Genomic DNA, 25,580 nt, shown 5'->3' with positions numbered 1-25,580 from the left:
TTTTTTTATCTTTATATGAAAAATAAAATAAACAAAACTGAAAACAAACAAAAACATGTTAAACAAAGAAAAACATAAAACTAGACTGACTCAAAAAGGTAAAGCAAAACACAAGTAATATTTGGTCTAAATTTGCTATTTGCCCTTTTTAAAACTATGGGTCTATTTTCCATGCCAAAAAAAAAAAAATTTATTATCTACTACTAGTTAACTATAAATGAATAGCAAGTAAAGATAACTTGTTCATTATGGAAAAATATGTGATTTGTCGGATCATGTGCCTTACCAATCCATCCAACGACCAATTGGTGAAGGATGAGGGGGCACAAATCTTTTATAGCATTCGATCACAGACTAAGCCCATTGGTATTGGAGTGAATTGTGAAAATCCCTCACAATCCCTCCCTCACAATGCGGCTCCAATGACTCGAACCTGTGATCGGGCTCTGATATCACTTGTCGGACCGTGTGCCTTACCAATCCATCCAACGACCAATTGGTGAAGGATGAGAGGGCACAAATCTTTTATAGCATTCGATCGCAGACCAAGCCCATTGGTATTGGAGCGAATTGTGAAAATCCCTTACATGATTGATCACAAATCACTTAAGAAGAGGGATAGAGTAATGTCTCAGAGCAACAATTGGTTTTCGAATTCAGATTGGTTGAAGGGCAAGTGATTGAGCCGACACGTGCAAATATATACTTGTGCAGGGTTTAAGTGGTTTTATAAGGAACTTCCATTATTAGACGGATTGAGAAAATAGAAACTTCTGTACTACAACGATGCCATCCAAAAAACAAAACACCAAACATATTGAATCATTTTAATATTCCCCAATTTTTATACATAATTCGATAGTCAAAGGAGGAGGGATTTGAACTCTGGATTTGTTTGTTGGAAACACTAGGAAGTGCCAATTGAGCATATTCCCAATTTACTGTGCCACCAAACAAGATACTTGAAATTTCAACCAAGATATCTCAAAAATTCCTAAAAATTCTTACTCATATTAGCGTTTTTCCCATGTTACGAATAACGCCACTACCATATTTGTAGTCTAATTATCATAACATAAAATGGTTTATCACTCTCAAAAGACCCAATAACTCATCTTTCACAGACAAAATCAATATCATGCATTTAAGATTTAACATTTCTTTTTGATTTGATTCGATCATTTAACTGAACACCACACAGTCTAAAAAAAATAGACAAAGCAATAACAAAAGCACTCACGTTTTCTTCATCTGAGCCTTTTCAGCATAACGTTTCTTGGCAAACATCTTGCCCTTAATACCCAAAGCCTGTTTCATTCACAATTCAACCCCAACCCCACCAAAAATTCATCAATCAATAAACTAAAAAAATGATAAATTTAGCTCCAAATTCAACAAAAACATTTTAAATTTTATATAAAATAAATAAATAAAATGACCTTCTGGGTAATCTGAGAGCGCTTGTGGACTTCATGAGCTTCCTTCTTGCGCTTGCGCTCGAAGTGGTCAAGGCGATACCCATATCTCTTTTTGTGAAGATATATGTAATCTCCTTGAGGCTAATATTATACAACAACAACAACAACAAAATCAGTATGCAAAATTATGTATGAAATCAACAAAAGGAAACTGTAAAGAGAGAGAAAAGGTTGAGAAAGTGAACCATGGTGATGATGAGTTTCAGAAGCTTGGGTTTTAGAGATTGATTTTGAGTGCAGAGAAAGAGAAAACCCTATAGTCGGTGGTTTTGGGGTTTAAAGGATCCAAAATGGGTATTTGGATTTTATACCTAAAATGGGTAAGTTAAAGGTATTTGGATTTTATACCTAAAATTTTAGAATTTGGATTTCCCTTTACACTTTAACGTTTCAGAATTTGAATTTTAGGGGTATTTTGATTTTACTCCCTAAAGTTTGAAGTGTTTAGATTTTACATCGTAAAGTTTTAGAATTTAAATGTGTAAAATTCAACTACCCTTAAACTTTAAAAGGATAAAATCCAAATTCTGAAATATCAGAGTGTAAAATCCAAACACTCCCATACTTCAAATTTGAAATTTTAAATTTTGAAATTTTAGAATGTAAAATCCAAGCACCCCTAAACTTTATGGTTGTAATTTGTAATTTGCAATTTGCCCTTTTTAAAACTATGGGTAGACGTGGCAAACAGTTAGGTCAGATCAATCGGGTTTGCAGGTCAATTAGTTTGCGGGTAAAAAAAAATGTCATTTTTAAACAGGACAATCGGGTTTTGGATCGGATTGACCTGTATTTTTCAAACGAACAAAATCAATGGCAACCTTTTTAGAGAGAATGAATAAAATAAATCAAGGAAATAAGATGCACATAATGCCACTTGTTAATATCATTCAATTTTGATAGTTTTGAGTATGACTAAAATTATTTATAGCCATGAATTCATGATGACAAAGTCTTCAATGTTAATATTCACTGCCAAAATACTTGTAATTACAAATTTACAACTTCAAAGAGAGATAGATCGTAAGGAGCACCAAAAAGTATATATTTTAAGTTTACACCACTAATAATATCATTCCCAAGAAAGTAACAATAAATAAATGTTATAGACCATGTCAAGTTATCATTCTCCTTAAGCACACATGTTCCTGTTGCATTTAAAATACTAATAAAGTTAGATTATTTAGAATAATTACTTAGGAGGAGCTGGAGTAGTGGAGGCGTGGAGTGCTTAGTGAAATGATGGAAAGCTCTTAAGTTTGCTGGTTTGGACTTATTTTTTAGTTTAGTAACTTGAACTTAAGTTTTGTCACTTTGTGTAAGTAGACAAGTAGTGTTACTAACTTAGTAATGTTTTTGATAGTGTATAGTCAAATCAAATGTCTTGAACTCTCATTGTTAGTTTGATTTTAATGTTTTTCTATTTGCTTTGTTTACTTGTTTTCCTTTCATTTTTACTTTTTTATTTTATTTTTATAAAATAAATCTGTTGTCATGTGACTCATGTTATTATTTACTGTTATTGACTACCGACAATGCAGTAGGTTGCCAACTTGGCATGCTTTGTGCTTTATGCACCTAGCACTCATGGGTGTAGTCTATATATTTTTTGGCAAAAAAAAGGGGGGGGGGGGGGTTGGGCCATAGGCCAATTCATTTTGCTTCGGGTCAAAAATTCGAGTTGAATCGGATTGGATCATAAAATTCTAACCTGTTTTACCATGTTTAATTCTATGGTTGGTGTGAGCCTGTTGGGGGGCTAATTGGGCTTTTGATTGAGAGTTTGTGTGAGCTTTTTTTTTTTTTTTTTGAAGTACTAGTCGTTTTAACAATTGGCACGACAATGTAGCCAGATCCGGATCCTCTCCATTTCAAAGAGAAATGGAGAGTGTCCAGTTAAGGGACAGGATGCATCTAAAATAAATCAAGGGTGTAAAAACTGTCACGTCAATTAAAATTTAAAGCACTTGACTCTAGAAGCTCAACTGTGGTTAAACAAAAGGGTTAACTCAACAAACACATCTTATCTGAGATTCGAATATATCAAAATCACCAACGCCGTGCTTTGCTCTCTCTCAATCTCTCTTCTCCATCGTCGTGCTTTGCTCTTCCTCAACCTTGCCTTTGCCGTTGCCACAATCACCAACGTGTGCCAAGCTACTGTTGTTTCTTCGACCACGTCTCACACTAGCCTAACATCACCAATCCCACTGCTCGGTAAATTTTCTCAATCTTATTTTTTCTTTATAAGCTCTATTTGGTTGCTTGGTAAACAAAGGAAAATAAATTAGTATACTGCTATTTTTTTTTATTGATTTCGTCATGTTGAGTTTGGTTTCTATTCTTTAAGTGTTTTTTTTTTTTTTTTGGGTTTTGAGCTTTGGGATTGTTTGAAAACAAAACAATTGGTGGGTGTTTAAGCTTTGCAGGGTTTATGGTTTGTTTTGATCTGAATCTGTTCCAAAAGGTATGAGATTTTTGAGTTGTTTTGATACCACACCCAAGTTTCTTAAGACTAGGATGAAAAATCTGAAAAATGAAAACAACAAGCAAAGCTAATACTAGAAGGGTGTGGGAGGAAATAGAATTAATGATCAAAATACAAGCTTACCATTTTACTTAATCATAATTGTTCACTCGATTAATTTTTAATTGTTCACTCTATTATGAAAGGTTTTAGGGAATGTATTATGAATGTTTCTTTGTTTCCTTGTCATGCTACTTGTAGGGACACGATTTACAACCCAAGCTCAAAATGTATGGGATCTTGGCCCAATAAGCCCAATACAATAAATTTGTAGAGAGTAGGTCAAAGAACTAGGTCCTAATGAATTTGACAACGGCTAGTATGGGTTTGGAAGATGATCAAGCAAGAACAAAGAAAGTAAAGTTGAACGACTTTTTCGTCGGAGGAGGTCAAACTTATGTAAATTGGTTACAATTTAATACAAGAATAATTTAGATTGCTATAGTGTTCTCTCTCTCTATTTTTCCGATCCCTTGGATATGGAGGATCTCTCACATTATATAGCTCCCTTGGGATCATCTTGATCCTACATTTATTGATCGTCTGAGCTCTTACTTGAGTACCTGTTCCATCAGAGACTTTCTTTGGCTTTGTGTGAGTTGTGATAACCAAGGCAGCACTGTTCAGAGGTCTTCTTCATATAAATGCGGCCAAAAAAGTAGTTGCAGTGCATTTAATTCGGTGATAGCAGCTTTTCCTTAAATATTTTTGGGTTTCCTTCTTTCTCATATGTTCATGAGGTATGTCCCTATCATTGGGGCTTTCTAAAAGGTCATTTTAATCGCTAGAATAGATACTGGAACTGTATTCATCGTATTTGAGGAGGAGTTCCTCCTCAGATCACCCTCCATTCGTTCCCTACTTATGAGACTTTAAATGGGAACTCCTAACAACTATTTGTTCCTCCTTGGACTTATCAATATTCTCGGACAAAACCAAGGCTCAAAATATGATCTTGAGCCCTTATCCCTACACTACTAATTGCAGAATTGGGTGTGTGTAAATTTTCCTTTATAGGAATGAAATGCATATAATTATATTTTAATGATGAACTGTTAAAGAAAACATTCAGCCTATGGCTAGATTTATGTTTACTGGTTGTTAATATACACTGGCTTTTTAGGGTGAGGCAGATGAATTTTTTATTTTCAAAAATCGGAGTTGTTGGGATTCTTGAGAACCCTTTTGTAGTTGGTATTTGAAGCTCTTATAGGAAAAATAATTGATTTTTTTGGTTGGTTTTTGTGCCTCTCTTTTTGTAGATTGGTTCTTGTATTGGCCTTTTGGTTATCCATTTGGAAAGTCTGCATAATTTTTTGGACATGTTCTGTTATTGGTTTCTCTATAATTCTGAAGGATTGAGATTTGTTAATATTGCTTGTAGGTTTCATTGATCCTAATCATCAGTAATTTGGAAGGGCCTTTGGAGTGCCAGGTACTCTAGGCAACTGCATTTCACAAGCAGTGAAACCTAGGATTCTAAAGCTATGATACATTCCAAAGCTTTGATACCAAAAGAACTTACATAACAAAGAAGCATCATACATTCATACCAAAAGATGGGGCAAGTTGTTTAACACGAGGCAAGTCGAAGTGATCAAGCTAGGATTGAAAATTGTAGACTTTGGATGGAACGTATAATCAAGAAGCAAGAGGTGGAATGTATAGTCAAGCAATAAGCATACCAATTGTAGAAGTTTCATGTTATTATAATCATATAATCAAAGTGTTTATTTCAATGGAATTCTTGTTATGTGATCAAAGTGTACATTTTAATAAAATTTGTTCATTTTTTATATTAAATTCTCTTATTGTCTACTTTGTTGGATTGAATTTTGATTGTAATTCCAAGTAACTCACAGGGGTGCCACCCAAGTACATAGATTAGCTGAGCAATGTAAAAGAAAGCGATTAACTGGCTCCCTTACCAATTTGCAATGCAAGTACATAGAGTTCACATGAATGTGCTATTTCTTAATCAAGTTATGAAATGTCAGATCTCTAAAAAGAAGCTGTCTAATCAAGCCAAGCACAAGGCCTATAAATTCCCAACCCATTCCTAAGAGTCTACTTGAAAAGCCAAAGCTCTAATCATAACATAACACATGCTCAACCCTGAACCGGTATAAAGAGTGTTAGGACATATGTGTTTCACATGTTAAGAACATATGTCATGATTTTATGTAATTGGCTTATCCTTTGACAAAACGCACTTTACTTGTATTTAGGTAGATTTAGGATGTGTTTTTAATACTTCAAGAAACAAGGTTTTAAGAACAAGTGAAGAAGTGCTGATTTTTTAAAGCTCGATAGCTGTTCGACACTTCTTGACAGCTAGGCTATCTATCGAGCTCCTCAGTTGATTGTTATTGCAATCTCGACACCTCTCAATAGCTAGGTTGATCGATTGAGCAACCTTCTGTCCCCTCGATAGCTTCTTGATAGTTGTATCTGTCGAAGTTTAAAGCTCGACACCTCCTCGACACCTGGCTATCTGTCGAGGTTACGCAAATTCAAATTTTCAGATCTGATTTTCAGCCCATGATGACATGTGTGTGTAGGGTTTCTTTTTTCACAACCCTAGACCTATATAAGGCTTCTTTTAGAGGCCGTCACATATGAGAATACAAGGAGAACATATGCAAAAGGTGACCGATGCTTTATTCTCTCTAAAAGAAGTTATTGTGTCTTTGTGCCTTAGGGTTTTGTAACCAAGTGCTTCTTGATTTTCATTGTTGATGAAGTGAAGAACTTTGCAGCCAACAATCTTCTTCTAGTTGGTGATTAAATCGCGTACTGGGATTCGTGCATCAAAGGGTGGCGTTCATATATTGAAGAGTTCACAGGTTCTGAAGCGGTAAAAGGTTTCTGCTGTAAGTTCATCTACGGGGATTGTAGAGTCTAGGGACAAAGGTTTTGTACTAGATCTGAAACTTCTCTTTACTATAGTGGATTGCTTTTTGGGAAGGTTTCCTCCTAGGTTTTTTACTGTGAAACTAGTTTGTTTCATTGGTTTTCCTAGATCATCATATATTGTCTTTTTTTTTTTTCCACTGCATGATTTTGACATGATATTGATGTTTGCTTGTTTTAATAAGTTTTATTCATAATAAATCTAATTAACAACTTGGGTTTGAAACTTGTAAATTCTATCAACCGAGGTCTAAATTTCCCAACAAAGAGGTTCATGTAGCACATAGCAATTCATTAATGTCGACTCCAAAATATCCTAACAAGGTAAGCTTAACAAGAGAAAATATACATAACAACAAAAAACCAAACCAAATGAAGCATAAATTTATACACAAACTTATCAGAAGAACACTTTAGAATAAATCATGAATTAACACTATGCAGCTACATGTGAAGTGAACGCTAAAAGAGACAACTTAATAGATCTCTATGCTCCAAAATTCATCAAACCATATAAAGTTTTGATCTAGTGACTGAAACTTAGAGAGAGAAGCTGAAGTTTTGGTAGCTGTAAATAAAGAAGCCAATAGTATCCAAACTGATCTTCAATTATATTATATCCTGGAATCACAACTTGTACCTCTATTTTGACTGGATATAAACAAAGATGTGCTCTTTTGTAACAAAAGGAAATATTCCTTTGAAAAGTATTCCCTCCAAATAATTAATAAAAAATTTGAACATTTGAATGTGGCCAAATGTGACTAATTTTTTGGACCATCAAAACTTTAGTTCTAAACTAGGAGAATTACAAAATAAGAGCACTTAATCACAACATGTGTCATAAATTATAAAACATGATCCTAATCTAGAACAATGGCTCGACTTTATGAACCATTTCATTCCATCCACTTGCAACACTTACTTGAGTAAAGGAACCTCCACTTGCAACACTTCCTTGAATCAAGAGATCTCCTGCACCATCAATTTTGTCGTTGGAGCCTACAACATTGGATATATTCTCTAGATGTGATGCTAATGCAACACTTGTTGATGAGCCTCCCTGATGTGATGCAGAACTTGTAGAAGCCAACTACCAAAAAAAAACCAATTACACATTTCATATATCATAAGCTTAGTATTAAAATTATCAAATCATGCATCTAAACTATTATTAATATCAAAGTAAAATATATAAATGTAAATATCTTTACCATTGAAAGTTGTGTAAAACTAGTAATATGTCTTAGGCATGATTACTTTTATTGCAGCTGACATTGCTGCATCTTGATATGTGAAAATAGTAATTGACTTCTTTTCAGACATTGCTTCTAAGAAGGTCTCAAATAACCATACAAAAGATTCAATTGTTTCATAATATAAAAGTGCACCTCCAAATACAATAGTTTCTCTATGGCGATTGAGACCCAAAAATACTCTAAGTGGCCTTGCATCTCTATTTGTACTATACATTGTATCAAACGTTATTACATCACCGAAGTGGCTATAGTCAATGATCATTCTTGCATTGGCCCAAAAGATATTAGTAATCAACTCTTCATAGTCCAATTGAGTAGCGAAATAATATGAAGGATTTTTCTTAAGTTAATAACTAAAATATCTTCCCAAGCTAGCAGCTTCCCCATGCTCCATGTCTCTCTATCGCTTAGTGCGGAAATAGTTTTTATGATCTTGCTTGGTAAAACCAAGATTATCATATCCATCGACTTGCTTACAAAGAAGCTCATAAGATTGCTTTAATCTTAATCCTGATTCATGTGCCAAATCAATTTCAATAGCATGAGTTGCAGTCACTTTCCGTTGTGATGGCATCATGTGTACAGTTGATGGGAAGTGGAGATAGTGGTTATGCTCCGCAATAAATTCATTCACCGCATATTTTTTACTATCTCGATTAAGTACAATAACCAAACGTGCTTCACAACCACATCTTGTTTCTGCTCGTGGCTTCTTTATGTTCTGATATCTCTTGTCTTTGCCTCGAACTCCCTCCTTCACGCACACAAATCTCCTTAAAGTAACCACTTCAATCTTTTTACATTTATTTACATACTCTTTTCTAATACTAAAACCAGCCTTTCTGCCATATTCATTATAAAAATCATATGCAATCTCATTTGCTTCAAACTCCATCCCTTTATATGGGGTAGATTCCACGGGCACATTAAAAGGAACATGTATTCCCATCAAAACATCCATCATTATCCCTAGAAAAAATTGACCATAAATTTATTATAACTTTCACCTATCATTTGTTTTCAAAACAAAGATGATGTAAAAAAAATCCAATAGAACAAACATGGTATTTTATTTGGTTTTTTTTTTTAAAGAACAAAATATGGTTTTCACTAAAATTTAAAACCGAAAATAAAGCTACATTACATTATTTTGAACAATATGTGAGCAATAAACACCAAATGTGTCCTCTAATATGCCATATGCCATTTTTTTTTTAATGAGCTGCAATTCATTAACTTTAAAAAATGGGAAACAAAGGGGGGCATTTTCCTTACAAACGTCAACGAGACAAGGTGGAAGATTAGCCAAAGTAAAAATGAAAGAGTCATTGGAAGCAAAGGAAAATTTGGTTGCTAAATGAGCAGTAGAGTTACAGCATCTACTAATCCAACTAAAATTGCAAGAAACAAAAGACATAGCCAAGTCTTGAATGTCAGCAATCAAATGGGAAATAGACCAGACAGAACAGGGAATATTGGTGTGGATAGACCAGGCAATCAAATATGCCATATAGTAATAAAGATTCAATTTTTATCTCAAAAAAATAAAAAAGATACTCCAAGAATCATCCAGCCATTATAAAAATTCAATCTTTATCTAAAAAAATTAAAAATAAAAGTTTAGATGGACTCTAACTTGCATCCAACCATCAAAACAACAATATAAACTCACCAAGACAACAATAAAAATGCTGAAAAATGAGATAGACTCCAAGAATCATCTAGCCATTATAAAGATTCAATCTTTATCTCAAAAAATTAAAAATAAAAATTCAGATAGACTCTAACTTGCATCCAGCCATCAAAACAACAATATAAACTCACCAAGACAACAATATAAATATAGAAAAATGATCAAACATCAAATAAGATAATCATAAACAAGTTTTACAAATATACCTTTGTTTTGGCAAGATAGAAACAGAGATGTAAACTTGTTCTTTGAACCTTTGAACGTGTTCTTTGAAACTTTGAATGTGTTCTTTGGTTTTCACTTTTTCCTTCTAAAAGAGCTGTAACTTTCTCTCTTTTTACTTTTTATATTTTATTTATTTATTTTTGTTTTTCAGTAGAATTTGTCCGGTTGAGTTAAAGAGCCTATAGTTTAAGTGTTTAATCACAATTAAAATTGATATTGAATTAAGTGATGAGCTGTCACATTTTTTACCTTTGATATTTTTCAAAAAGATTCTGTCCATGAAATGGAGAGATCCAAATCCCTTAACACACTGGGTAAAACCCAGATCCATTTTATTATTATCTTACTATATATATATATATATACTACGAAATCGATCAACGTATTTGGCAGGGAGTTACTGAGAGTTGACTGGTTTCAAAAAAAGGCGACTGAAGTGTAGAAAAAGAAAAAATGCTATCGAACGCATTTTCGTTGCTAGAGCTAGACGCTGCTGATGGATCGGAATCCGCTTCAGCCTCAGCCTCTGCTCCTTCTCGACGCAAAAAAGGCTCAACCAGCACTAGCAAAACCAGTACCAATACCACTCGCACTAACACTCAAGGTTTTACTTTACCAAAACTCACTTTTCTTTGCTTTTACTTTTAAGATTTTGTTGTTGTTGTTGGGGATTATTAGATTGTTAGCCTTTTTAGGGTTAGGGTTATGGTGCTTTCTTGAATGATCCATTTGCTTTGCTACTTGGTTGTTCAAGTTTCTTGAATAATGCTCAATTGAAGTGACCAAAAATGTAAAATTGTTTTTGTCATCTTGTTTTCCATAATAAAAAAGAAGAAGAAGAAGAAGGATAGGTATTTATTTCCTCTACTAAGCCAAGTAGTTGCATTAAGAAAGAGAAGAGTAGAAACGAGTTCACGGATTGCTCGTGGTTGCTTTGATATTAGAGTTGTAGCAAAAGTCGTGGCACACAAAAGTCGTGTCCCTAGACTTTCTATTATATCAGGCATCAGCTAATAAAATTCTCTGGGGCATACAACTTTGATGGGAACCAAAATGAGAATCATCATCAAAGACACACTAGGCCCCATGCTTCGAGTTCTTTCATGCCATAAATAAACTCGAACACTCAAGAAATCCCATTGGATAGGCGGATTCGCATCTCTTACAACCAACTCCTTGGCTGAACGACAATGTAATTCTAACTCAAACCAATTAACAATGAAGCAGTGAAAATCTCATGTCGTAGACTTTTCTAGCATGTAGAAAGTGGTTCATCTCCTCCTGGGAAGATGCTTGCTTATTATGAAAATTTTAAGAAAATAGTCAGGATAGTTTGGGTGCTTTACTAAACATAGACAGATAATGAAGTAATGGGGCCACTAATCCATATGGGCCTTTATTTTGGAAAACTATTTTTTGAAGACTTTCTTATTGTTTTACTTTCGAGGACAAGAATAAAAAAACATGATGCCGGCATGACTGTAAAATTTTTGAGGTGGCTTTATAACTCTAAGAAAGATATCAATTTATTTGTGTAATTGTCTATCAATATATTATTATTCATTAAATGTCATTTACTAATGAAGTTTTTATTTATATAAAAAAAAATATATTATTATATAAGAAATATATGTATGCTAATTGGATATTGTTTGGAAAAGTTGGTTGAGTGATTGAATAGCTTGTCATACTAATGATTTATTTTGTTGTGGCAGTTAAAAGTGAGAAGAAAGTTAACAACCTTGATGAAAAAATGCCCCAAAAAAATGGCAAACAGAGTGAAGAAACTCTAGTGATTCCTTCAGTAGATTACAAGTTGCCCCTTGTGTGGATTGACTTGGAAATGACTGGTAAGTATATGTTGTTGATTACATAAAATAGATATACCTGTAGACCATTTGCAGTGACTTTGGATTTTATTTTTATTTATTTATTTATTTTTGGTACAATTCATAAACCTTATTGTGGTGCACCAGCCTGGCTCAGATGTGTTCATGTGTGTGCGTGTGTGTTTTTTATTATAAATTTTTAAACCTTTTTGCTATTTTCCTTCATCAATTTGAAGAATCGAGCATTGGTTTCAGCATTGATGATAAGAATCAACAGTAGTTGCTAAAACATAAATTTATTTTCAAACAAGAATCACCTAAGTAGTCAGAGTTTCAGAATATGAATAAATTTGAGATAGGAAAAATTGGAACTTAAATGATTTGTAAAAAGGAGACTCCTTAAACAAGGCATTGAAAGGTCAAAATTACCACAAAGTAAGCTATTAACTATGATTTGCAGAAGATGCAGCCTTAGCTTGGTTGATTGTTTTAAAATGATTTCTGACTTACTCTAACTAATGCTATGTGCTTGGCAAAAGTCTTGTCTCTTTTTGTTGCATAAGTGCTTCCTAGCTATCTGGCAAGGGAGTCAATTTGAAAAATCACACTGCTGTGAAGATGGCATTGATCTTGATCTTGGAAGAAAGTTTTGAGGAATTTAATGGTGGTTATGCTGAATTTTATTTTCCACGTGATCAAACAAAGAGAAATAATGCTGTTATTTTTTAGTGACATATAGGTAATATTATAAGTACAATAAGGCGGAGGAGTAAGTTTTTCATTGGTGCAGGAGCAGGAGGTTATAGGCAGAAAGGTTGGCATTGTTTGGCATTCCACTAGATTGTGGAGGGTAGAAGCCAAGCACAAGGAGATTTCTTCCAACTTGGGGAGAACTGATGTATGAAAAGATATAGGAAGGAAAAAAAACTGTTTCTTAAGTAACAATCTAAGTAAATCTCTCTCATTGTGCTTTACATTGGCTTTGGGTTGACATTGGAGTTGCCGTGTAGTGAGGGTATATTCTCAAAGGGGATGCTGTGACCGTCGAGAGAGTTTGTGCAAGGAACTAAATTAAGTTAGGATTTTGAGTCTTGAGAGGCTTTTTATTGCTGGAGCTTTATTAAATTGAGAAGATGTAGTCTTCACAAAGCTTCATCTTGGGATGTAAACGTGTCCAAAAAAGGGTAAAATTCAGGATGTATGAAGAAGACATAATTGTTTATGTTGTATGGGAGCCTAAACCTTGGAAACCAATGGGCTTTTTAAGGCCCTGCCAAATACTACTTGAGATTGCTCACCCAATCTTGAAATTTTAAGTTTGATCAAGGAGGAAGAAAAACTCTTGCTATACACTTAGGTGTCACAAATGTTACTCTTAAGCCTTTTATATTAATATTAATCTTTAAGAACCATTTTCATAGTTGATAGATAGTCCTACGATCTCTTGATCTGATACTACAAGCTGATCCTGAAGTGAAAATATTAAACATAAAATTTTCACTTACTTCTTGTTTGTGTTACTGTAATTTTTTTTCTTTATTAGTAGCCTCGATTATGCATTTTTGGATGCTTTGCATATGCCTTAGCCCTTTATATTGCCTAGGGGTGCCTTGGCTGTAAACATAGTCTGCTTCTGAAGTCAATCATCTGCTGGCACAATTATGTCCTTACCAATAAATATCTTGGCCACGAGGACCCTTGTAGCTCAATGGCATTGACTACCTATCTAAAAAAAAAAAAAAAGGCTCACTGACATTGTCTAATCTCCTTTATGAGGAGAACTGAGGTTCAACTCCCCCCTCCCCTACTTATAACAATTAAAAAAAAAAAAATCATAAATGTCTTGGCCCAGTGGCATGTTATAAAAACCATGGAGTAGATATGATATGGGAAGTGTGAAAGGAATTTTAAATTTTTTTGCTAGGTAAGTGCGGGGGATTGAACCCCCGAGCAACAGGTCATTAGGAAACCTGGGTACCAACTCGCCTGCATGGGCAGTGGTAAAGGAATTTTAATTTTAATCTAGTCTTGTTTAATTTTATGTCAATTGGATTTTATTTTAGAGTGGATTATGGCGGTGCTGGGCCATACCTCCTTTTTTTTGTTTTGGTTGTGAGTGTGTGTGGGTTTTTTTGTTTGGTGATTGAGGGGTTTTAGCCTTGATGTGGATTGATGGTTGAATTTGCGGTGGTGGCAAGGTGTTTGTCAGTGAGGTGAGGTGTTCACAGTGGTGCTGAGATTTTGACTGATTGATTTTTTTTTTTCTCTGGTTTTGGGTTGATTGGCGATGATGCTTCGAATAGATCATAGTTTGCTCTAATACCAAAATTGATGCAGTGCAATTCAAAACTTCTACAAAAAAGGTAAACAAGAGGAAAAATAAATGATAGAACCTAGGAGTTAGCACATAGGCTTACTTGGAGTCAACATTAAGCGAGGAAAACCATTAAGAGTCAACACTTATGGTTGGCTAGAGTTGGCACCACACCATGGAGACAATTTCAATTGAAACAGTATTCATCAAAATAATCTCCCTTTGATTGGAGTACTTTATTTGTTTATATAGAAATACTAAACCTAATTCTAACTAATGTAGGAAACCCTACTTATTGAATGACAAAAATACCCTGGACTTATCCAAAAAAAAAAAACTAATTAAATACTAGGTCCTAAAATAAAAATACAATTGATGTCCAAAAAGAAATAAAAATAAATCTTTTCCTGCGTTTCCCTCATCAATAAGTCAATCTGCCATACCTAGGTGCTGAATTCTAGGATATTTTTTTATTATTATTATTTTAAAATTTCTGCTCTTCAATGTTATTGTTGCATCTGTTTTTAGTTTATACTAGGGTCAGGTCCTGCCTCAAGATACTTTGGGCTTAATTGGGGAAAAAAAGAAAGAAAAGGGAAAGTAGATTTTGGGTCATTGTATTATTTATTTCCTCTATGTTCCTTCAGTCTCTTGATTTTTTACTTGACTTCAAAATCACTTAACTACACCCCCTCCACCCCCCACAAAAAAGAAGAAGAAGGAAAAAGTAAAGGGTAAATAGCTCTTCTGTATGTTAAGTAAAAGGAAAGTTTACAATGTATGCTCAACAAATTGCTTAATTATGATTTAATTTTAAGAGTTTACTAGTTTGGATCAGTCCAAGCAAAATATTCTTTTCTTAGTGAATTTTCATATTGTCTGTTGTAGTACTCAATTTGCAACCTAAATGGTTAGTTGCCTATCAATGCAGTTTCAAAAGAAAGTTTCAAAATGATTTTTAATTTCTCATTAGTTTTCTTCTGTGGCATGCAGGTCTAAATGTTGAAGTTGATAGAATACTGGAGATTGCTTGTATCATTACAGATGGCCATCTGACCAAAACATTGGAGGTATTTTCTTATTATTTGCCATTGCACATTCATAAATACTGTTGCATTCTGTTGTATATATATATATTTTGTTGTTTGTATTGCATTCTTGTATTTTTATTTTTATTTGTTTTTTTAGATTTACTACTCTTTATAATGTGTGGTTATTATGCACTTCCCCCCCATGTTTTTTAGCAATGCTATTATCTTATCCCTATATTATCTTTTTGATAAGTAAAACTTCATTGGAAAACGCACAAAGGGGTGCTACCAAAGTACTCAGGAAGTATAAACAAAAGCAGATAAAATAAATTGTAGAAAAGAAAAATACAATAGAGGATCAAAAAAAGCCCAATGTGTTGAGGAACTCTAGAAAGTCTGCAGTAAGAGAAGTATAAAAGGTTGAAGTCCATTCATATAAGGTCTTCAAGAGTAAGAACTTTAGCTTCACCAAGCTTAACTCTCTTCCCTCAAAGCAATGTGCATTCATTTCTCTCCAAAGATACAACATTAAACACAAAGGAACAACTTTCCAAATCCCCCCATTAATCTTGCCAATACGTGCATTCCAACATAATAAACCTCCATCACAGAATAAGGCATTAATCAGGAGACACCAAACAAGCAAAAAACCATCGACCACAACTCCCAAGCCAGCAGCCGCTGCCCAATCTAAGAAAAGATGAGGCACATTCTCTCTGTGACTTGTACACATAAGCACCAACCCATAATAATTATTCATCGCTTCCTTATATTACCTGTTGTCAGTGTCTTCCTAAATGCCACACTCACTGCCCTATATTCTTATAACTTAATGTTCACATGCCATTTTGAAACTTGTTAGAGTGGTGTATCTTACAAAATAACTTATCTTAAATCTCTACTGACCTTAAATTAAAGTTCTTTTCTGCTTTTTTTAGCAAGAATAATTTTGATAAGATGTAATTGTACACAGAAGCTGTGTATGCTGATGTTGGTCCCTAGAATACCTTAAATATTATGTTTCTTCTTATTTAAAATCCCTCAGCTCAGACAATGTTAACAGAGATGTGTCCTTGCATTTTGAGAGGACTGATATAATGATTCAACTAAATCATATATATAGTAAAAGCTAGGTCATAGAAGTTGTGGTTGCACCAGTAGTTCAATGTTTTTTTTCTTTTTTTTGATAAGTAAATAGATTTTAAAAAAGATACTAACCAAGTACACAGGATATATACAAAAGGAAGCACAAACATAACAACAAACAAAGAAAGAAAAATAGAGAGCAGTTATAATGGGTTTTTGCCATATGGTTGATTAATTATTAATATAGTTTAGTTTAGATGAAACTCAATTACCCCAAAACTACTTATTAAAAAAAAAAAAAAAAACACTATTACCAAAATAACAAGTGGTTTGTTGATTGTTAAGATAGTTTACTCAAAGTAAAACTCAAGTATAAAGAAATTTAAATTCTACTCCACCCACCTAAGATTTTATTACCAAGAATTTCAAGAAATTTAAAATAAAACTTATTATGAATTTAATTATTTGATCATCTATCATAATTTTGTGTGTTAATATAACAAAAGTTACCTTCTACATATTGTGCTTGCGCCAAGTAACTCAACATATGTGTTTCACATCATAAAATTAGTGTGATTTTGCCATGTGGCTCATTTACAAAAAAAAAAAAATTTAATTTAATTTGGGTGAAACTCTCTTAAAGTTTCAAGTGGCTCACTAATTATTAAGATAGTATTGGTTATACGAGTAAAATATTTTCTTTAATACACATAATTTTTAATAAATCCATGTATTACAAGTGACACAGGCATATTGCTAGTGATGCATAGAAGGAGGTAGCTTCCCCTCAATAGGTTTCTGCTCTCTGTTTCAAGCTATTTATCTTTTTGTCTTCATAGTTTAGTCCTGACAAATGTGAGAGAGAGAGAGAGAGAGAGCTATGTGCCTAAGACTCAAAACATTGACTCCATATTCCCAAAATATGTGTTAACAGCATTGAATCTTATCCTATGCTCCCCAAATGTGTCCATGGGATTGAATCTTGATGTTATGGTGACAGGTGTTTCGGGAACTTTTGGGTTCTATTGCCATTTATGTCATGCACATGCCATTGGAAAGTCGAAATCAACAAGAAAATTGTGAGAACATAAAATGGATTCCCAAACAATGTATCAATAACATGTGTGATTGAATTCCTAGAATTTGAAGTATTGTTGACCAATGATTTAGGATCAGACACAGGACTTTTGACTTTGACAAAATGGTCTTCATCCTCTGAAACAAAATGCTTTATAGAATTTCCTAGTCATGATTTAGAAAAACACTATCCTGCTTACGATACCAGGGATAAGGTGATACGCCATTCTTTTTTCTTTGTTTGTGGCTGTTTAGTATTGCATTATAATAGACATTCTATTAAAGGAAGGATATTGGTTGTACTATACTTGTCAAAAGAACCTCCCCTCCCCACAAAAAGAAAAAAAAAAAGAAAAAAAGAAAAGAAAAATGGATGTGCTATATCATCTGCACTCAGTCACGTCTTTACTAACATGGATCATTACATATGTGATTCTCTCCTATCTAATTTTTTCAAGAATTTTTCCTCTTTTAGGGTCCTGATTTGGTTATCCATCAAAATAAGGAGTGTTTAGATAAGATGGGAGAATGGTGTCAAAGCCATCATGCAGCTAGTGGTAAGTGGTTCATATTGTGCTTTGACACTATTTCTTATATGTTGTCTCTCTATTAGCTGCATCTTCTGTATGCATGTCATGCAGGGAACCATGACTGATGGTTTCAAATGAATTTAGGGTTGACAAAAAAGGTGCTCGAAAGTACAATTAGTGAAAAAGAGGCTGAAAATCAGGTTTGTTTAAATTTTACTTGGTTGTGAGCTTTCTTTCATATTTATTTTACTTTAATCATGCATTCATTTATCAACAATGTCAATCACAATTTTATGCTATGTCAATTGGTCTTGACAGCCTGTATTGTCCTTCACTATAATGTTTTAATACATTGAGATAGATCACAGGACTTGTAGGTACTTTTTTCCCCCAGCTTCCACCAAATTTTGGTATGTTTTGCATATAAATTATGTATGTAACTTGCAAAGAAAAAATGCATATGCTGGCTTAAGACAAGCAATTGGATATTTAGTTCTTTGAGAAGAAAACCATGTGGAAAATCGTTCATTGCTTTTGACATTAACATTTTTTCTAAGGTAATAAAATTTTATTGAATAGAGACTACTATTCGTGAGTCCCCAAGCACAACCCAATCAAACAAAGTACCAACAAAATAGGCTAGAATCGGATCTCTTGTTATCTCTGTACCCTCAAACTATAGTGGAATATATCATTCATATGTGAGATTTGAGTACCATGTAGTTCTTTTTCTATAATTAGATAGTTGGGAGTAGGGGGAAACCCTTGACACTTAATCATCTAATGCTTTAATCAATACTTAAGATATTAACGTTGGGGGACAGATTATAAACAATGGTAACTAAGAATTTCCCTTGTTCTTTATTGATTTGAGAGATCACACATTAAAAAAACAATAGGTATTATTCTTTCCTGGATTATTATTATTATCATTGGCCCCCTTTGTTTGGTTTCACCAAATTTGGGCAAGTTTTGCATGTTATGTGCATGTACCTTGTAAAGAAAACATGTAATGCTGGCTTAATATGGGATGCTGAGAATGAACTATTTTTTGGTAGTACTAGTTGGTTATAGGTGTGTGCTTATTTTTTTTAATGGTTAATTTTGCTAGTATTATTATCAGACTTCAAAGAGGTAATTAAGAAGAGAGATGAATGATCAAGTGGATATGTTTGCATTTCCACTGCACCCATATCCTCTTCTAAATGGTATGTTGTCTAGACTAACCAGGATGGCCATAATTTTATACCGGGCTTTACCCGTTTAGTTTATCTTTATGCTGTATTTTGCTGAAACAAAACAGCCTTTCTTTGAAATTCGGTAAAATACGCTCCTTAGTGTGGAACACAATCAATATGTTCCCTTGACTATCAAAACTTGCTGTAACTTATATAAAGAAAAAGGAACTATCAAAACTTTCAATTTACACCCTCTAATATGGCTGATGTCAATGTCGTCTCTCTTTGTTTTTGATGACGAGGAACCCCCTCATGGTATGAGCCAGTGGGACCACCCTTGAGGGACAAACCCCGGATGTCTACACACCCCCACTAAGCAGGCGTTGGGTAAATCGCAAAATGCCTCAGTTAGGAGTTAAACCAGAGATTTATGGGTTTACAATTAGTCCAGACATCTACCTTACCACTGAGGCACCCCAGGCGGGGGAAATGTCATCCTTACGTTATGATTTCTCACTCCTGTGCCATTAAGATCCCCAAATCAATGTTTTTGACATCTATGGGTAATTCAGGCTGTTTTTGTATATGGCTTGGGTAATTTTGTGGCAGTTTGAGGCTGACTGGGTCAGGCCAATGGCTGGTTTGACTATGGGTTTGGGTTGAAATTGTGAAAGATGCCACTACTTCCTTTTTTTTGTGTAAAAATGTGAAATGAGAAAGGCTGTAGACAAAAAGTTAATAATTTGGATGAGCTTGTGCTCTCCCCACTTTTATAGCTTTAACTTTCCTTTTAATTCCTCTCTAGCCTTTTCATCTCTGTTCTTCTCCATTGGTTCTTTTCTTTCCTGCTGTTACTCCCATTAGCTGAATGAATTACGAGACATTACCATACCGAACATCTACATATCTCTATAGTGTGCAGGTTATTAGATGGGTGGTCCAAATTTTTGTCATAAATGAAGCCAAAATCTTGTGCCATGCAGGATTAATGACATCCATTATTTAAATGTTTGGAATTATTATTAAATTTGTCTTGGAAACATCTTATTGATAATTAGTTCTCTTTTTCCCTTCTGCTCTGAATTCATTTAGAAATAGATTGTATTAGTTTGTTTCCAAGCTTTACCATGGCCTTGTATTCTTGTGGGAATGTAACTTCAAAATCTTAACACTCTACTTGATTGCTTTGTTTCCTTTTTTGATTCTTCAAGTATTACATAATAATATGCTTGAACACTGCAGGTTATGGAATTTGTAAAGAGAAATGTTGGTACACACACCCCTCTTTTGGCAGGAAATTCCATTTATGTTGATTTTCTATTTTTAAAGGTAATTGAACACAATATTGTCATATACGTTTTCTTCACTCTTCACTTACCTGCTTTGCTATTTACAAAGTGTTTGGTCTAAAAGCGTAGTTCTTTTCACTGGAGTCATGACTGCTGCATGAACTGTGAGGGATGTCAAAATTTGTTAGCCCTGATAGGAGCTTCAGCAAATGCCAAAATTTAAGATTTTATAAGTTTACCAATATGTGGAGATAATTGCATGGCCTTTATATAACTTGAAGTGAAAAGGCCATATGATGTCAAATCTGATATGGAATGGTTATATTCTTATGATTCAAAGAATTAAGCAAAGTTTAATGTGCTTTTATTGAACTTTTTACCGTCCCAACTAAAAGAGTGTAGAAAAAAACTAGAATCAGCACTTCTAATCCATAATTACACCATCTTAGATGATGTTATCCCACCAAGCAATGGATGAGATGGTGTTTTTCATCAGCTTATCATTCTTGGTTCCATTCTATTATCCTGGGAACTCTCAGTAAAATCTTGCAGTTTCTCTTCATGTTTGGTTATATAATCACTGTGAATGTTTCCTCTCCTGGCACTATTGTGGCCTTTAAGTGATACAGACAATTTTGAAACTATCTTGTAGAGAATAAATGGGTTTGGGTTGGCAGGTCTGCTCCACCGTTCTGATTTTTGTGATCACATATAGGTTAGTTTGGAGATTTCATTTTGGGCTATAAGACTTTTCAATTCCTCTATGTACTTTTTCTTTGTTGTTACTTGTCAAAAATGGTAGGATTTGACCCACAACAGGAAGTTCTACCTTAAGTTACCACCATGCCAAGACACTTATAGTCTCTCTATATACTTGATCTTTGCCAACTTTTAGTCATTTTTTAATGGAGATCTTCTTTGAGTAGGGATGAATTCCAATGATGTTTAACTTTCAAGTAGCCTCCCCCAGCCCTCTCCCCTTCATTTGGGGGCTGCCTACTTGTCTTTGTCATATATAGTAAGCCTTTTGAGAAACTAGATTTAGGATTGAACTTTTCCAAGTTTCAGGATTTGGATGGTTTTTATTTTCGTCCATTATGGTGGCTTCAATTGTTGTAAGAAAGAATGTTTAGTCGCTAATTATATTTATCATACTTAATATCAAAATCTGTTTTATTTTTTCTATTAGTCGATCTGTAATTTCAATTATTTTCTTTCAGAATTTAGTTAAACAACAGTGGAGGATGTATCTTGTCATTGCCCAAGTAATATTCATCAATTACTAGATGGAAGTGTATTACTATTATTACTATTACCTCAACAGTAGCAATAATATTACTTTAAAAAAAAAAACTCTGTAGCAATAATAATAATAATAACAATAAAGAATTGAAAAGAGCATTTGGCTCTTATTTTACAAAAGAAAATCCTTAGACAGAGGAAGTGAAACATATGCCTTTTCTTTTTCTTTTGGCACATTTTGTAATTGGTTTACTGTTTAGTTCTTTTGCACATTTCTGGTCCCTTATCCTTCTGCATAGAATCACATGATTCACAACAGTATGCATCAATTCTAGATGTACTGCGTCACAAAAGAAACATACAATGTGTTCATGAGAATGAACACAGAAAAGCACAAAACAGAACACCACAGAAAACAATCAAGAGACTAAACTAAGAGAAGAAAAAAACTGAACAATAGAAGAACATTCTGTAAAACCCTAGCACCGAGACCAATCAAAAAGACTTCTTTGGCACAAGCCTATTAACTCAACCAAAGACTTCTCAAAATCTTCAAGGACCGACGATTACGCTCCATCCATACAATCCACATCAAACATCCTGGAATTAAATTCCAAATATTTGAATCATGTTTCCCAAGCCAATGATTCCAACAAAATAATAATTCTGCCACAGAGTTAAGCAAGACCCACTGAATACCGAAAGCCTGAAGCATAAAAACCCGTAAAGAATTCGCCACATGATAGTGAATAAGGAGATGATCTGGTGATGTGTGTCTTGTATATTTTTATTAACTTTAGTTACTAAGGTTACGGGTTTGGCTTACCTCTAGTACTTTTTCAACTTGATATCTAGTTAGTTTTTTCTTGAGATAGAATGATGTGGTAGTGAGTTTTAATCTCCATCTTTTATTTAGTTAGTAGTAGGTAATGTGGCAGTTTCTCGTTAAAACAAAAGGAGATTCCTTTTAAAAAAGTACTGGAAGTAAGCCAAACCCTAAGATTACATTTTCTCTTGGCCTAACTGTGTCTTTGCAGAAATACATGCCAGATTTGGCTGCTCTGTTCTCTCATGTGGTTGTCGACGTTAGCAGTGTTAAGGCTTTATGCATTCGCTGGTATCCTAGAGGTGAAAATCTTACATTACCACATGATTATTAAATTTTTGTTTTGTAGCATTCTTAATGGCATGTTGACTTTTTTTGGTTTCATTCTGTTCTTAATTTGTTTTATTACATTAATAACTTGAAAATTTTTAAACGGGCACAAGATTTTTTGACAAGTCAATCTGGTAGTTTGCTACCTAGTTGGCCTATTTAGGATGTCAGTGCTTTATGCACTCAACACACTGCATAAGTTTGACCATGTTTTAATTTTTGAATTAAATTCATATGATTAACTTGTGTCTACTTTACCAACAAATATATTTAGTCATATAAGTTATATATATGATGCAAAATTGATGTAAAAGGTACTAAACCATAACAACAAATATGTTTGTAAATTCTTTGTCGATCTTCAGGTGACATGTATTTAATGAAAATAAACATCTGTCTATTTTAAATTATTGGTCTTCAGTCATGACCTTTCTTTCTGTCTTGTATTTTTTTACTTTTTTTCCCCTTTTATTTTCTAGATTTATACAAAAATTTGAGAGGATCGCTCTGATTCTTTTAAGCTAAGAGTTATGCTGTTGGGGGTTTCCAAAGCCCAACAAACACCTCTGTGAGAGAGAATCTTGACTTGGGTCAACAAAAATTTACACATTCAATATTGGATTAAATAATTCCTTAACATTGCCCTGGGGTTTTCTGGAGTCCTTTGGGTCAAAGAACATTGCGCAACTGATGTCTTAACCCTTGGTGTTTCAACGAGACAATATGTTAGGATACAATCATTCCTTAGTAAGCAGTGTCAAGATAAATAGGTAAGTTATAATGATTTCCCAAAATTTATATTTATTTACTAATGGACATTCTCCTACCTTCCCATCAGTTTTAGTTTGTGTTGGTGCATGAATGAGCATTTGTCATTGTATTGTCCAGTTGAGCTATTTTCATATTTAAAGCCAGTAAAGTAGTTTAATCATTTAAATGTCATCATTTACACAGACAACAAGAACGCCCCTATAAAGAAAAGCAAACATAGAGCTTTGGATGATATCAGAGAAAGCATACAGGAACTTAAATACTACAAGGACAATATTTTCAAAGCATCCAAATCTAGGAAGTGATGCAAAAAAGGAATTGCAGCAGATGGATTCCTTGTGAAAAAGTTTCAATTTCAAAGTCCCTTCATTATCTCTAGATGTCGCTAATTGTGCATGTACTTTTGGGGAAATTAGTCATCTACAATTGATCATTGCTTGTACAATCTCACTTGGGGAAATTAGCCCCTTCGTTATCTCTAGATGTTGATCATTGCAGATACATGGCGTTTCTATGGTATTTTATGCAATTTACAAATGTATCATTGGCTGTATTTTCATTTAATCGTATAGAAGTTCTAAAATCAGAAGTTTCTTCCAATTCCTATTTGCTGACATTTCTTTGCAAGTGGCAGCATCTTCATATGATGCTATGAGTCGGTCCCAATTGCTATTTTGTGGCATTTACATGCAAGTAGCAGCATCTTCCCATTAGTTTTAGTGTTTGTGCATGAATGGACATTTATGTTGTGTCACATGAGTTATTTGCTTACTTTAAGCCAATAAAGTAGTTTTTTGGGTTTAAATCTCTTCATTTACACAGACAAGAAGAATAAACCTTCAAAGAAAAAGAATCATAGAGCAATGGATGATATCAGAGAAAGCATAATGGAACTTAAATACTACAAGGACAATATTTTCAAAGCATCCAAATCTAGGATGTGATGCAAAAAGAAATTGCAGCACATGGATTCCTTTGTGGGAAAGTTCCAATTTCAAAGTGCCTCCATTTTCTCTAGCTAAAATAGTCAAGAAGGGTTCGGCCATGTTGTAAATTGTGCATGTACTTTTGGGTTCATTACTCTAATTTATCTTTGCTTGTACAATCTCGATTGATTTTGTATTGGAAGCAGATGATAGGGCATTGCCCTAATATTATATGCAATTTACAGACGTATATTTTCATTTGACCAATGGGAGTTTTAAAATCAGAAGTTTTGACCCAATTCCTTTTCTCTTTTTTTTTTTTTTTTTTTTTGGTTTGATATATCAATATATGGGGGTGGAGGGTTTGAAATCTGATGTTTCTAACGAGATGTCAATTGAGTTACAAGTTTTTAGCTTTTATTTGGTTATTTCGGTGGTATTACTATTTACATGCAACTATGCAAGTAGAAGCATCTTCATATGAGGCTGCATAAGTCGGTCTTAAAGTAGAAAAGGAAATGATCATTAATTGGTTCGTATCAAATTGAAGAGGCAACGAGAAGCGTTTTTATATAGTTTTACGGTATTTGTGGGCTTATTAGCCACGTTAACACGGTTCACTTACTTTATGTCTTACCATTATATTATTGTTTTGATGTTTTACCTTTAGTCTTTATCGTCTTGAGAAATGATATGTTCATAATATTTTTATAACACTTTTACAAAAAAAAAAAAAAAAATCTAAATAGCAAGTTGTTACTAGTGAGGAAAAAAGTAATTTCAATGGTGGGTTCAAATTAAAACCAATAACCTTTGAGAGTTTCATTTGATTGGTCAGGTTTAGCCATATTTTATTAAAATAAAACAAAAGTAATATGAATAATATTATCTACTCAAAATTTCATTAAAATAGTGATTTGGACCAAAGTGGACCTAAATGGTCTGAAGTAGACCAAATGGTTTGAAGTACATGAATTTCAAATAGTCATTCGGGTTTGATGGGTAGAGTAAGGGTTGTAAGAGAAGGAGAGACAATGAATTGAAGTAAGAGTAAAG

General features: G+C 33.8%; 2 protein-coding genes across 3 annotated transcripts; one reads left to right on the top strand and one right to left on the bottom strand.

The window, feature by feature from the left end:
- Positions 1-8,577: 8,577 nt before the first annotated feature.
- LOC126712812 (protein FAR1-RELATED SEQUENCE 5-like) lies at positions 8,578-9,138 on the bottom strand. The gene has a single exon (XM_050412325.1). It carries the CDS (start codon positions 9,136-9,138, stop codon positions 8,578-8,580), a length of 561 nt encoding a protein of 186 aa, XP_050268282.1.
- Positions 9,139-10,457: 1,319 nt separating this feature from the next.
- LOC126718917 (oligoribonuclease) lies at positions 10,458-24,823 on the top strand. Of its 2 annotated transcripts, none has more exons than XM_050421328.1 (8): positions 10,458-10,699; positions 11,811-11,945; positions 15,232-15,308; positions 17,908-17,989; positions 18,107-18,162; positions 20,383-20,469; positions 22,709-22,799; positions 24,421-24,823. In XM_050421328.1, exons 1-8 carry the CDS (start codon positions 10,549-10,551, stop codon positions 24,540-24,542), a joined length of 801 nt encoding a protein of 266 aa, XP_050277285.1. In that variant the 5' UTR covers positions 10,458-10,548; the 3' UTR covers positions 24,543-24,823. The 2 variants fall into 2 exon arrangements, with proteins under 2 accessions (XP_050277285.1, XP_050277277.1); XM_050421320.1 differs by lacking the exon at positions 24,421-24,823 and adding an exon at positions 23,782-24,198 and having other exon boundaries at positions 10,461-10,699.
- The last annotated feature ends 757 nt before the right edge of the window (positions 24,824-25,580 follow it).

Source organism: Quercus robur, chromosome 1 (assembly GCF_932294415.1).
Source record: "Quercus robur chromosome 1, dhQueRobu3.1, whole genome shotgun sequence".
In the NCBI taxonomy this organism is placed as follows: Eukaryota; Viridiplantae; Streptophyta; class Magnoliopsida; order Fagales; family Fagaceae; genus Quercus; species Quercus robur.
Note: the sequence above shows the minus strand (reverse complement) of the source record. Positions and strands in the feature narration are given on the sequence as shown.

What these genes read in the sequence shown, in the direction of transcription:
- LOC126712812 (XM_050412325.1), bottom strand. Translation starts at nt 9,138, where the DNA reads ATGGATGTTTTGATGGGAATACATGTTCCTTTTAATGTGCCCGTGGAA.
- LOC126718917 (XM_050421328.1), top strand. Translation starts at nt 10,549, where the DNA reads ATGCTATCGAACGCATTTTCGTTGCTAGAGCTAGACGCTGCTGATGGA. An exon ending in CACTCGCACTAACACTCAAG is followed by an intron (nt 10,700 to 11,810) that starts GTTTTACTTTAC and finishes TTGTTGTGGCAG; the next exon opens with TTAAAAGTGAGAAGAAAGTT. An exon ending in CATTCGCTGGTATCCTAGAG is followed by an intron (nt 22,800 to 24,420) that starts GTGAAAATCTTA and finishes TCATTTACACAG; the next exon opens with ACAAGAAGAATAAACCTTCA.